At 36.0% G+C, this 13,174-nt stretch overlaps 1 protein-coding gene across 2 annotated transcripts; it reads right to left on the bottom strand.

The window, feature by feature from the left end:
* Window positions 1-2,244: 2,244 nt before the first annotated feature.
* Window positions 2,245-6,543, bottom strand: LOC121249704. 2 transcript variants are annotated; one of them, XR_005937631.1, is made up of 3 exons: window positions 6,390-6,543; window positions 5,210-5,490; window positions 2,245-2,654 (listed from the first exon to the last, which is right to left on the bottom strand). XR_005937631.1 is itself a non-coding variant. In XM_041148465.1 (2 exons), the coding sequence occupies exons 1-2, from the start codon at window positions 6,469-6,471 to the stop codon at window positions 5,249-5,251; spliced, it is 324 nt and encodes a 107-aa protein (XP_041004399.1). In that variant the 5' UTR covers window positions 6,472-6,542; the 3' UTR covers window positions 5,114-5,248. The 2 variants fall into 2 exon arrangements, 1 of the variants encoding a protein (XP_041004399.1); XM_041148465.1 differs by lacking the exon at window positions 2,245-2,654 and having other exon boundaries at window positions 5,114-5,490; window positions 6,390-6,542.
* Window positions 6,544-13,174: the final 6,631 nt, after the last annotated feature.

The following is a 13,174-nucleotide window of genomic DNA, read 5'->3' as shown; positions in this document are numbered from 1 at the left end:
GCTGTCGAATTTTGTGCCTCTCCATTCTTGTTACTCTTTCTCTTTCTCCGAGTGAAAGGAACAGACATTGATCAATGGCCTGACAACTCCCATGCATCTCAAATATTATTAGCTGGATTTTCTTCATACATTAATTATTATTCTAAGGCTTTTAGGAACTAATATTTAAGCGCAAATTAATGATATATAAATATTGGATAGGCTAACCATGAGATAGTACTGCATGACAGAACATGTTTATCCAGCTTCCTGGTAAGGTAATAATTCACGTTACATTTACATACGTTGCATTATTTTTTAGATTAAAAATTAAGATTGCTACATATAATATAAGGAAAAATCTAACTGTAAGTGATTTTGCGTACTAATATGCATACCTATTCAATATGATTAGTCAGAAAGTAAATTTTATTAAAAACAGTGCTAATTTGAATTTAAATATAAAGGCAACAACATTAATACGCAGATTGATACGCAAACTTGCTTATACATAACAAAACTCATAATATAATAAATATCATGTACGTACGTAGCAAACTCATGGGCTGCTTTATATATATAGAAGATCCCTCGATAACTTGGATTCTGATCACAACGTAGATCGATAAAGAGACCAACCGACCAATTAGCATGTTTGATTTGTCTCAAATTGCTCGGCAGTAGTTTAAAAACGCAAATTATGAGCCAAAAAGATGTTAATTCAATGGATACATTCTTGCTATATATAAATATATATATATATATATATATATATCGCAATCGAGTAACGTTAAATACAGTCATGTATTGTACAAGTATCATGCATACTCCTTTTGATAAAGTGTGAGTTTCACTATTAAAAATTTATTTTTTTTATACGTGTCTCATATTTTTTGAGTAATGCTACTCATCATCGCAACTTCCATCATCCTATGATGTGACATTAGGTGATTAGAAATTATTTATTACATTTTACTTGTAAACTTATCATCTAATGCCATATTATGGGATGATGGAAGGATGATGAGAGTTGGGATAATTAATAGATTTTTTTTTTTTTTTTTTTTTTGCGTGTAAATTAACGAGTGCTTGGCTCTGCACTTTAATTTCTTATAAGTTGTGGTTTCCCCGTCATTGTGATGCTAACAACTAATTAATTAATTAATTAAACATTACAACGTCGACACGCACTTTTTTGACGGCCACGTGAAGACCGGGCCGTTCATATTTTTCTACAACAATCCAAGTTAGTTTCAGGTGTTTGTAGTTTTGCTGGAAATGGTGTAAATTCCCATTGCAAGACGATGTTGTTAACGCGTACGCGTTAACTTCTATAAACAGATCAGAGCAGTACCGGTCTAAGGATGGCCCCGAAGCAGCGATTCTCATTAGGACCAAGTTTAGTTCGCATTGTAAGCTAGGGCGCTGGCCTGATCGTTGTGGAGATAAAATTTGTTTGGCTAAGAACTAGATCATCAGATCCATCTCTCGTACTAAACACGATACGTAATTGCAATCATTCTTTTGGGAGTCAGCTAGCCCAAGAGCAAGCTTTGCAAATCTGTAACAGCAAATTAAGTTTCTGATCAAGCCCCTGATTAATTAATTAATAGGGAGCCAAACTAACCAACCCATATTCACATTGGCTTTATATATAACCAGCCATTAATTCACTAATCTGACCCACAAATATATATATATATATATATATATATATATATATATATATATAAGGTGAAATTTATGTGTACGTGATCTTTGTGTTTCAGATCCACATCTATTAGTAGCTATACAGAGTCAAATATTCTCTCCGGTTTCAGATAAAACATGCATGGCTCATAGATTAGGACGTGCACAAGAGCGGGGAACTCATTTGATGGCTTATTTGACACCACTTTGTGTCTTGTTGTTTTACGAATTAATTAAACACAAGGAAAATTCATGTTTCCCTTCGAACCTAATAAAATGTTTGCATCCTTTAACGTTGTCACCTCATGAATACCGAAGGATCATTCATGTCTCTCATATTGAATAGGATCAATCTGATCTGATCCTCAAATGTTGGGTAGTTTATGAAATGAGTGAAGGATTTTATATATCATGTGTCCGACATGGCTTAATTTTAGAGTGGAATTTATCATGCATGTTGCTTCTGAATCATCATGAGTACTACAAATTCCTTTGTGAGGCGTAGGGCCGGGGTAGAAAAAACGGAGAGAGAGAGAGAGAGAGAACGATCGAGATGGGACTGAAAAGCTGAGGTTATGATGAAATCGATCGACAATATGCCAATTCACAACTAACATACCACGTTTTATGCAAACAACAGGATGTCCATGTCCAACGTGGCGTCCCACAAAGAATGCCCTTTTCCTTTCCAAAAGACATGCGCTGCTTGTCTGCCGTCCAAACAACATTCAGAGTCCATGTCCAACGTCAACTCGAGGTCTTTCTCAGAAATGACATGCGATTCTGCGCAATGCTGTCTGCATATATACAAGTCTTCTCAAAAAAATTATAATCAGGAGCATTGTATTGTATGGTACAAAATTTTAGTAAGTTTAGGATGGAAACTGGCTGGAAGGATCATGTCAAGTATAAAGTCATTCCAATTCCCAGAACGTGCAAGAACTATGGAATGCACTTCATGAGGCACATTGCCCACTTAAGAGAACCTGAAAAGTGAAATCCAACAATAATAAAATTAATGGCCAGCTCATACGAACTATATATATATATATATATATATATATATATATATATATATCTTGATAAGCACCAAAAACAAAAGTTTCCAGGAGGGCACCTGCTCGAAACACCAGTAATCCACGAGATCAATAGCAAAGGCATGCAGAGAATCTTGCATTCAAGAAAGAAAGCATGATGATATTATATGTTGCCTCAGAAATCACAGAAACAACATTAATCTAGCATATATAGCCCATGCAACATCAATTCAACTACCGGATCGAATGGCTTACCTAGCTCTCAAGCACTAATTACTGGTTACTCAGCCTTAAATTTCAATATTGTTGATTTTTACACAATCTGTGCATGGGAGGAGCCAGTACTTCCGTGGCTTAAATTTATGCAGTATCGAGCTAGAGATCTCGATAGAAGGATTCAGTCCTATTTACATTCAACGACAGCATTCTTATTTATTGGTCAGTCAATTAATTGCACAAGTAACATTGCAGATCTGAATTAATAATGCAGACTTCTAATAATACGAGTCGAGGCTGTTTACATCTTGATCGAGTGCTCATTTAAGTGATATTGCTAGCAATAATTTAAAAGGCCTTCCAACTAGATCACGTACGTGTATCATCCAAATAAATGAAAACAAAAGGATGAACCATATTGCTCTTAATTGTAATCCAAACTTCCAAAATGAAAAAAGGCAAACTGTCCATATCAACCCACTCATTAAACCAACACAAGAAATTTAACCTACAAAATTATATGCTTTTCATTTTATGACAATTTCTATTTTTCTTGTTCGTCCTTTTCCTTTATCCAGTAAGAAGAATAGACCCTATTACTTCAAATGCAGAAATACAAAGAACGAGAAGCGATCTATTCAATTTTGATTGTTTTGAACTACTAAAGTAAAAGGATTCCAACATCATCAATAACAGCCACTGATAAGAGAGAGAAATGCATGCCCTCATGTTGAAATTGATATTAACTTCCCCATCAAAATTATTAACTGTGATACTGCACCTCAGAATTAACTACTACCATCATTTAATCATAGACTATCATGTTTCTTGCCACCACTTTGGTCCACATTCTATTTGGCCTTGCTTTTGTTTCAAGTTGAAGCACATCATCCAATTTCTTCAAAACTCCAGCCAAACTATCTTAGACAACTTCCGATCATCTTGTGCTCAAATATGTTACCTCCAGATCATATGACAAATGCACTAATTTCATATCCTCGCTAATCTCCAATAGCAACTCATCCACCTAAAATCTCTTTTCAACTATGGTCAGTTCACAAAAGACTTTCTATCTGTAACATCAAGCAAGTTGGAAAATTTCCCCAACCTTGATGGTTAACACAATCAACAAAAAATAAAGCGAACGAAAGGAACCCACATCCCACTTTTCCTTTCCCCCGCCCCATTGCTGGGACGGGCCTCGTCTGATTTCTTCCACCGAAATCAGACTACTGTCTTTCTGAACTAAAAAACACACAGAGGTGCTTATCTACGTCATCCACCATACCCCAATTCTGCAGTAAGGACCTCTTTAATCTCCCATTTCCTTAAACAAACACTATGAGATGGCGAAAAAAAAAAGGATTTTGGCTTTCCTGTGCCATTAGGTGTTGATACGATGGGTAACATTACTGAAAAGATGACTGCCAAGGGAAAGCAATAACAATTTCCTTGTGCCATTCCTTCAGTTCTACTCTGTCCAGTAGATGCTTTCATAGACAGAGTCAGACTTATGCATGCTTCAAAAGGCAATGTTCATAGACGTGATTGAAAGAATCATCCAGCTTTCTGAAAAGCAAGATCAATATAAACTCAAGGTCGTCAAAGATAATTATCAAAACCTTAGCGATCTTAAATACACTCATTAACAGACGGAATATACCATTTCCTTCTCACGTGCAAGTTGACAATTAAATTTCTCACAAATCGTCACCATGCAAATTACTCCAAAAACATGCCTACCTTAGAATAACTGAAAATTTCATATTTTATCTTGAAGTGGATTACATGTTGAAGAAAGATATGATCATGGCCTACTTTGGGAAGGACAATTGGAAGGGATTCATATTTCTCTAATATTTTGAAAACTGATTTTTCCCTGCTTGTCTATGGTACATGGTTTATTCTCTTATAAGCACAATAGAGATGGTGCTTTTTCCTAACATTGTAGGCTAATTGGTAGAAGTGTAAAATGCTGTAGTGGAAGCAGCCAGCAGGAAATGTTGGGGGGGGAGAGAGAGTTTATGAACACATTAACTCAAGGGGGAGGGAGTTGGGGAGGAGTGAGGAGAACCATAAAGCCAAAGCCATAAGATAGTCCAAGTGTGAGACATGCTCATTTTTTGGGAAAACAAACAATCCCTTGAATTAGATCACCTATAAGCACAATCAACAGGAAGATCTACAAGCCATAGTACAATAAAGATTCATAGCAGAAAAACTGTAACCATAAAATGACCTATACTAACAGAGCAGTGAAACTATATTATAGAAGCCACGAGGCGCACCTCATTTAATTACAGTCAATACACGAATGAGAATGGAACTCAATCCCGAATACCAAGTTCAACGTCGAGTTCATCGTCATCTTCAAAAAGCTTTAGCAGACGGGCATGCTGCTCCTCTCTCTTCTTCTTTTGCCATATCTTGAATACAAGCACGGAAAAACCAACAAACACCACCAAACCAAGGCAAACAATGACTACCTTGAGTCCTACAGAGCCACTCGAAGCACCATGACTTGCAGCTTTATTTTCATTTTTGGTACTTGGTGGGTCATTCGCCAACCCTTAGGATACAAACAAAACCAAAAACAAAGAAAACAACCTTGAGTTTCAATTTGATTTTTTTTCATGTAATTTTCGTTTCCAGAGTAGAACATCACCTGAACCAGGCCCAACTAATTGCAGAGAAGCAGAATAAAACAACGATAGTGGCATTGTTATATGGATTCTATCCGAAATAGCAGTTATATATTTGGTTGCGATGATAGCAGAGAAGAAAAAAACCAAAGAAGCTAAAATTTTGAATCTTTACCCATTATTTGGTTCGAACATTGGAAATACTTTTATTGCTTTTCAAAGCAAAATTCACCTGGACCTTTCCCAGAAAAGCCACGGATATAAATTCAACAGCTAAATGCATCGTTTTTTTTTTTTTTAATGTATTTTTGCATAGAATTGAGAACATATAAAACTAAAAATCCGTCTTTTGCTTAATCACTTCAGCATTATAACAAAATTTCAAAATCTAACCCAACTTTTCTATTGATGGCTAACAAGAGAACCAATGTTATTTTCAACAATTCCATATAATAATTAAATCTAATCCCAAAAACTATGAAGAAAATTATGGAATTATGTTAAATCCAGCACTTTACTGGAAACTCACCATCATACTTTCGATTATATTTAGTAATTCAACTGAAGCTACCAAGTACTCTTCGGCAAAGTTTGATCCGAGAGATCGCACTCGGAACACCCAAAAACACCGGGGCCCTTGAGTTTCTTACTTTCTAGTTTCTAATCCCTTTTCATTGTTCTAATTACAAAAAATAAATCGGGTACATTGTTTTACCAGCAAAGACAGAAGAATATTATGTACAATTTGAGAAATTGGAAATTGACAAACAATGCAATAATAATCATGCACAATCAAACAAGGACATAGATATGAATAGAGAGAGACCTGGAATGAAATGCAGATGGATCAAGCTCAAGCATAAGAGCAAAGGGAATTGCAGAGATCTAGGGATTGAGGTTCTACTCATGTCTTGTTCTTCTCTCTCGGTCTGTCTCTGTCTCGCCTTCTTCCCCTAGAAAATTAAAATGAGATAGAAAAACAAATAGCGGGGAATTTACGCGTCCTCACCAAATACAGCTAATGACCATCTCACGTCAAACTATGCGATCGCCACGTCACCATGTTGGCTGACGGGTCAGCCTTTCCATCTACGGTTGGCCGCCTCGTGGCTATTCGTTTAAAAGAAGTTTTACATAATTTTATAAAATTATAGTAATTTTAAGTACAAATCTCAAATAAATAAATTATATGTAAATTTTTTGTAAAAAAATAAATTTCATTAATAAATAATAGCCCTTTTTATATTTTTTTTTTCATGTGAGATTCACTTTTTTACAAGAACTTATATGAGTTTTGTCTATTTGAAATTTGTACAAATTATTTATTATAAAGGGTAATAAATTACTACCCATCTACTATCCAAATGTATTTTAAATTTTTTTATTTTTTTATCATTTTCTTTTAAGTATTTTTTAACATCCTTAATCACTAAGAAAAAATTAAAAATATATATAAATTTATTAATACCCACTTCGTTAATCATTAAATAAAATAAAAAATTAAAAAAATCAAATATAAAAATAGTAGTAGATGAGTAGTAGTAGGATAGTAATCCTATTATTATTCTATTATAAATTAATATGTTATCATATATATGTTAGATCTATTTTATAATTAAAATAATTTTATCATCTAATATAACACATAAAACTATGTTATTTTATGAATTTCTCTTTTCTTATACTTTATTGGATGAATAAGCTCATATATATATATATATATATATATTATATGTTGCAACTTAATAACATGCCCACATTACCATTTAAATTTTTTTCAAAAAAATTTATTAGACGGTTTATTGGAATGTTTGAGTTTTAAGTTCATAAAATTTTTTTTGTCCTGTTACTTTTTTAAAATTCAAAAAAGTAATATTATATATAATTATGAGTTATGGAAGCGTTGTGTAGAGTCTATCAGTAAAAATATTAATTTTTTTATATAAATTTTATATTTACTTACTTTAAAAAAAAAAAAAAAAAGTGTGGTACTTACGCAACTTATCATTTCTAAAAATATATCATTCTACGCTTAAATTATACACAGTCAGGGAAAAAGCAAAAACATGCATTAATTGTAAAAACAATCTACCGGCGTTGACCTTGAACAACTTTGTTATTTGATTGTCCCACAAAAATTTCAGCTGGATTCATTCAGGTAATCCTCTTTGATACCAAACCATCAAAAGTAACACAAATCAATATGCTATGTCTGGTCTCAAGTGACCTAATTAAAAGTCAAGAGAATCATAAACCACTATGATGTCAGGAAAGGGCATCTAATTCAATTACAAATCCTAAATTAAAAATAGAAAGGTTGCATTTGAATATTGAGTTAAGTTGAGTTCTTTATGAATAATAGTGAGTTTAGATGATAGAGTGAGTTCTGTGAGACCCACCTAAAATGAGTTTAGATGTTAAGATGAGTTTATATGTACTTATGGTAAGTTAAAAAATACTGTGGGTCTCACATGTAAAGATATTTTGAGTTGATATGAGTTAAGTAATTTGAGAGTTGAGTGTTTAGATATTAGAAGAGATCTAAATCTTAACCGAATTCAGCTGAGAGTAGTCAAGAAACGAAATGAGCTCTAAGAGAGTGAATAAAATCTAACATTGCCTAATGAAAAATTCTTATAGTTTAGAATAATTCCAAACACACTAACTATAACCTTAACTAGTCATATGAACTCTAAGCTCATTTGCGATTGACATTTTATTCAATTGTTGCAAATGACATTAGGAATGTAAGGTAGAGAGGTTTTAGGATTCCACTTGAAAGAGAGAAGTTCTTTATTTTATATTTTTTTAAAGATGTCGTACACATACTTTACCACTTTGGTTGGTTCAGGTTCCCTACAACTTTCACTTCCAATTCCAATAAATACAAATAGAAAATCTGCATTGAACAGTGCATTCTATGATTGAAGATGGCTCACTTCATTAACCAGCATTTTTAGCAATAGAAGGACAGGATGGTATGGTACAGCAGAAGAGTAGGGCAACCAGAGAAGTCCTTGCAAACCTAATCTTCCAGGAAATAAAGATTGACATTGAACTGAACCTGAAATTCTACTTTATGCAACCATTTTGTATTTCGACAAATATAGATGGGCAGTACTGATCAGAACAACTTCAGCACCTTTCGGCTTTACAACAACAGTACTACAAACGAAGTCGAAGTTAATACAGGGCCACTTGGTAATTAAGAAGATCAAAAACTAGAGTAATCCCGAGGTTTGAATTATGGGTCTGAGTCGAACATCACCCAGGACAGTCTCTTACCAAAGCCATGGCTCAACGGAAGAGACTCTAGAGAGATGTTTAGGACAGTCCTTGACAGGAATGCATACCTGTCCAAGATAAGTAATATTGTAAATATTTTTTTTTATTGAATAATCGCTTATCCTATGATCTGATTTTCATATTATATATATTTTTCCAGTTCAGTTTGGGACACCAACCACGTACCAAATGCTAAGGTGGATTGAGTGTCAGATGTCATTTTTATATAAATTTTACTATTTATAAGCCCCATACACCACATACAATAATTTTTTTAAAATTTTTGTTGGTTTTATTCTTCTTAAAATAATTAAATTCTTCTATTCATCATTTATATACCATGCATTTGGTAAGAAAAAATAATTAAAAAAATAATAAAAAGAGTGGTGTGTAGTGTGTGAGATTTATGAATAAAATTTTTCTTTTTATATTATATTTTTAAAAAAACGAAAAGAAGAGAAAGAAGAAGAAAGACATCGGTTTCATCAGACTTTTCCCTCACCTAAAGGCCTCTCGAGCGTTGGAATGTGCCCGTGATTCCGAGACAAGGCAGAAGAAGAAAGACAAAGAAAATGATGAAGTCGAGGAGTATTGCCGCAAAGCATTTTCCTCTGTGATCTAGATCAGATCCTCTGTCGCCATGGATGTTCGATTAATGCAATTGATTTGGTTTCCCGGCTTTAAATGGAGTTGCATGAATTGGGTTTTGGTGTGTATGTAATTTTTAACGTGACTCCGTGAGTATTCACCGTTTGTAGGCCGGAAATGATTGCTTGAATTAATGAATTTGGTTTGATGTTTGAAGTTTATTTTCTTGGAACTGCAGCAGTGAGCAATCAATCCTAAAATTAAATAATTTCTAAAATAAATGCAGAATTGAAGTGAATTTGAGCTGTGAAAAAATATAGATGAAAAAATACATATGAGAGGGGCAAATTGCAGCGCATTGTGAATTTGTATCGCAGCCGAGGAACAATGGTTCAAGAGAGAGATGTCGGTGTTCAGGTTCTCACCCTTTTGCAAAAGTATTCAAATTCATAGGATTTCTGAATCAGTGGTACATAAGGGTTTGGGAGAGAAGAACAAAAATATTTTAAACTGTTTTAATTCGGGGCATCCCCGTCCGCCCGCCCAGCAACTAGGTCCCATATCGGGGGCGGGGCCACCCCCGCTTATATGTTTATGGAAAATGATGGATGCAGGAGAGTTAGTGGACACCGCGCAAGAAAAATGTGTTAGGGACCCCGGTCTTGTCCCTAACACTAAGGTCCACGAGCTTGCCTTGGTGAAGATGATGACTGAGTGATCTTGCTATCTTACTTGGCTTTCACTAAAGGAATGATGTTTGAGTAATAAAATGATGAAGATGATGCACTTGGCTAAGGCAAATCAATGTGGGTGGCTAGACTTGTTCTTGAGTGAGATGCCAAGATAATGGAGGCTAGGGTTGAATGGAAGAGATGGGGTTAGGGTTTGTTCTTGGAGAGTGGCGCCAAGTTGATGGAGTGGGAGTGTTCTAAGAGTTGATTAGGTTTGTTTGATGCAATGGGGATGGCTTGGGGGTTGCCCGTGATGTTTGGGCCACTTGGATGGTGATTAGGGTAGGAATGGTGAAGTGTAACTAGGGTTTTGTGAGGTGGCTAGGGTGAATTTCGAGATTTGGATGAGTTGGCTTAGGGTTGGAGTTTATGATGATGCTAGGGTTTGGGAATAAGATGGAAGAGTGAGGCTGGGGTTTGGTGGCTAAGAAACAACTAGGGTTGCCGTAGGGTAGGATGGCCAATTAGAGTTTGGAGTGTAAGCAACTAGGGCTGCCGAATTGGTGTGGTGGAATTAAAGTTGGCGAGTTGGAGGGAGTTGGCTAGGGTTGGGTAATTTGAAAATAGATATGGAAAGATTGTATAATGATGGGAGTCTTTAAGGGAAGATGGAAGTTTGAATTTGAATTAAGATGACAAGTCAATAGTTGACTTAGAGAGATTGTAGGAAGAGTGATTTAAGGAATTGAAGAGGATTGACAATTTCTTAAATTAAGGGATTTGAATGGGATTTGAATTGGAATTTGAATTTGAATATGGTATAAGGATGGAGAGATTTTAGGGATGTAATTGGGATGAATCAACTTTCCTAAAATTAAGGAAGTTGACTCAAGAGGGACTTTTGATAGATGGATGACTTTAGGATGGCCGAATTTGATAAGTGGATGGTAGGGCTAGGGTCTTACGATGGGCGACTTTGGTATGGTTGAATATGGTAAGTGGGCATTATGGAAGTTGGTAGGAAATGTGGGATTGGCTAAGTCAATGGATATGAGGGATGAAGAACAATTATGAGAATGTGAACTATTATGGAAAGTAGGGCAACACTAGGATTGGTCGAGTATGGTAAGTGAGGAATATGACTAGGGTTTGATGGAAGATGGTGGCTAGGTATTTCAGCTAGGGCAAATTGGATGGTGGGAAGACTTTATGGAAAATGTGTCAATTTATAGAAAGGATGACAAACAAGATGGTGGTCGAGTATGTGGTTAAGGAATGGATGAATACCAAGAACAAATGAAGAACACGATGAACAAGTGATAAATACTCAAGAAGAACTCAAGAACAATGCACATAAAATATTAAGATCAAATGATAGAAAATGGAAGACAAGAGATGGAATGAAAAATACTCATAAGATTAATGGATCCTTATGGATTCACAAATTGCACCCTAAAGATAAAAAGAACAAGATCGATAGATTGAACCATACCTATTCACGAATTACAAGGTATGATCTTCTCCTAGGGGATTTACGTATTGCACCCCAAAGAGCCCAAGTGCCTTAGCACCGAATAGTGATCTCAAGAACAAAATAGTCTACCCACTAGGGAATTTGTCAAAAGATGTCAATTCAAAGACTAAGGGTCCTATTTATAAGGATTACAACTTAAAAATTCCCAATAGGTCCCTTGGAAAATAAATAATTAAATAAAAATAAATAATAAAAAATAACATAATTGGCATGGGCCAAGTTAACCCATGGCATGCATGAGCTCATGGGTGGGCTAGGCTAGCCCATGGGCATGGCTAGCATGGTTGTTGGCATATGACTGACATGGCCCTGAGCTGGTTTGGGCGCTGGCCTGGGGCGCTGGGCGTGCTGGGGCGCACGTGCGCTGGGTGCGCGCGAGACTGCTGCGCTTGCTGGGCTGCGCGTGCCGGCCATGCTTAACAGGCTGGCTTGGTCACCAGCCTCCTTGGGCATCCTGGACATGTCAAGGCAGGGCCCATGGCATGCCCGTGGGGCTGTTTTGGGGTTGTCCAGCCTTGTCTCGACATGGCTAGTGGCATGGCCATGGGCCACAACACATGAGTTCCTACCAAAATGATACGGTGCCTTTAAATTTTTTTTAGTACAGTGCGTTTTATTTTTTGTTATTGTTTCACCATTCGTGTTCTGGAGCCTTTCTCCATTCCTTCCTCTATTCTCACCCTTCTCCATCTCCAAAAGATGCAAGCGAGACAGATGATGGGTTAACCATTGAAATTTTCCTCTTGCCTTGTTCAAGTTCTCTGTGCAAGTGTAACCTAATAGAACTTTGTCTTTCCATGTTATCACACGTAAACTACATTCTCTACAACGCATCCTTAAAAAGCCAAGTATTTTCTCCATCATTCATTCTTTGCATTTTGTGGCTGAGAAAGTGCAAGAAAGGGGTGGGAGCTAATATTAATCGAACTAGGCCTAACCACGATTTCTATCTCCAATTTTGGTGCAGACCCAATTTACCTCAAGTTTGTGTTCAATGCTACCGAACTCCCATCTGAAGACTACTTTGATTACATTATCATTGGGGGAGGCACTACAGATGCCCATTGACTGCAACACTATCGCAGTCGTATAAAGTACTAGTGCTCGAGTGAGGCGGTGTTGCCCATGCAAAGCCCAATTTGATGAACCAAAAAAATTTCTTGAACACACTTATGGAAGACAATGCATTCGGCTCCCCTGCCCAAGCCTTCACATCTGAAGAATGAGTCCTCAATGCCAGAGGACACGTTCTTTCTTGGTGGCAGTAGTGCGATAAATGCAGAGTTCTATAGCAAAGCAAATCAAGAGTTTTATCAGAAATCGGGTGGCCATTGGGATGTTAAAGTGGTGAACGAGTCCTAGAATGGGTTGAGAGGGATCTGAAAAATCTTTGTCACGATGGAGAATGGAATGAAACTTTCCCTCCTCAAATGGTCTCATTTTCATCTTACTCTTCATTCGTATTTCGTGTTTTTGATCTCTTTAATCTTCATCCTTCATTTTATTTTTTCCATTGTTTTAATTTTAACTGAC

The sequence above is a fragment of the Juglans microcarpa x Juglans regia genome, chromosome 2D (assembly GCF_004785595.1).
Source record: "Juglans microcarpa x Juglans regia isolate MS1-56 chromosome 2D, Jm3101_v1.0, whole genome shotgun sequence".
Lineage (NCBI taxonomy): Eukaryota > Viridiplantae > Streptophyta > Magnoliopsida > Fagales > Juglandaceae > Juglans > Juglans microcarpa x Juglans regia.
This window is presented reverse-complemented; position numbering and strand designations above follow the sequence as displayed.

Excerpts from the sequence above, each read along its gene's own strand:
- LOC121249704 (XM_041148465.1), bottom strand. The coding sequence starts at position 6,471 with ATGAGTAGAACCTCAATCCCTAGATCTCTGCAATTCCCTTTGCTCTTA. Across the intron at positions 5,491-6,389 it reads CCATCTGCATTTCATTCCAG|GGTTGGCGAATGACCCACCA; the intron begins GTCTCTCTCTAT and ends TTGTATCCTAAG.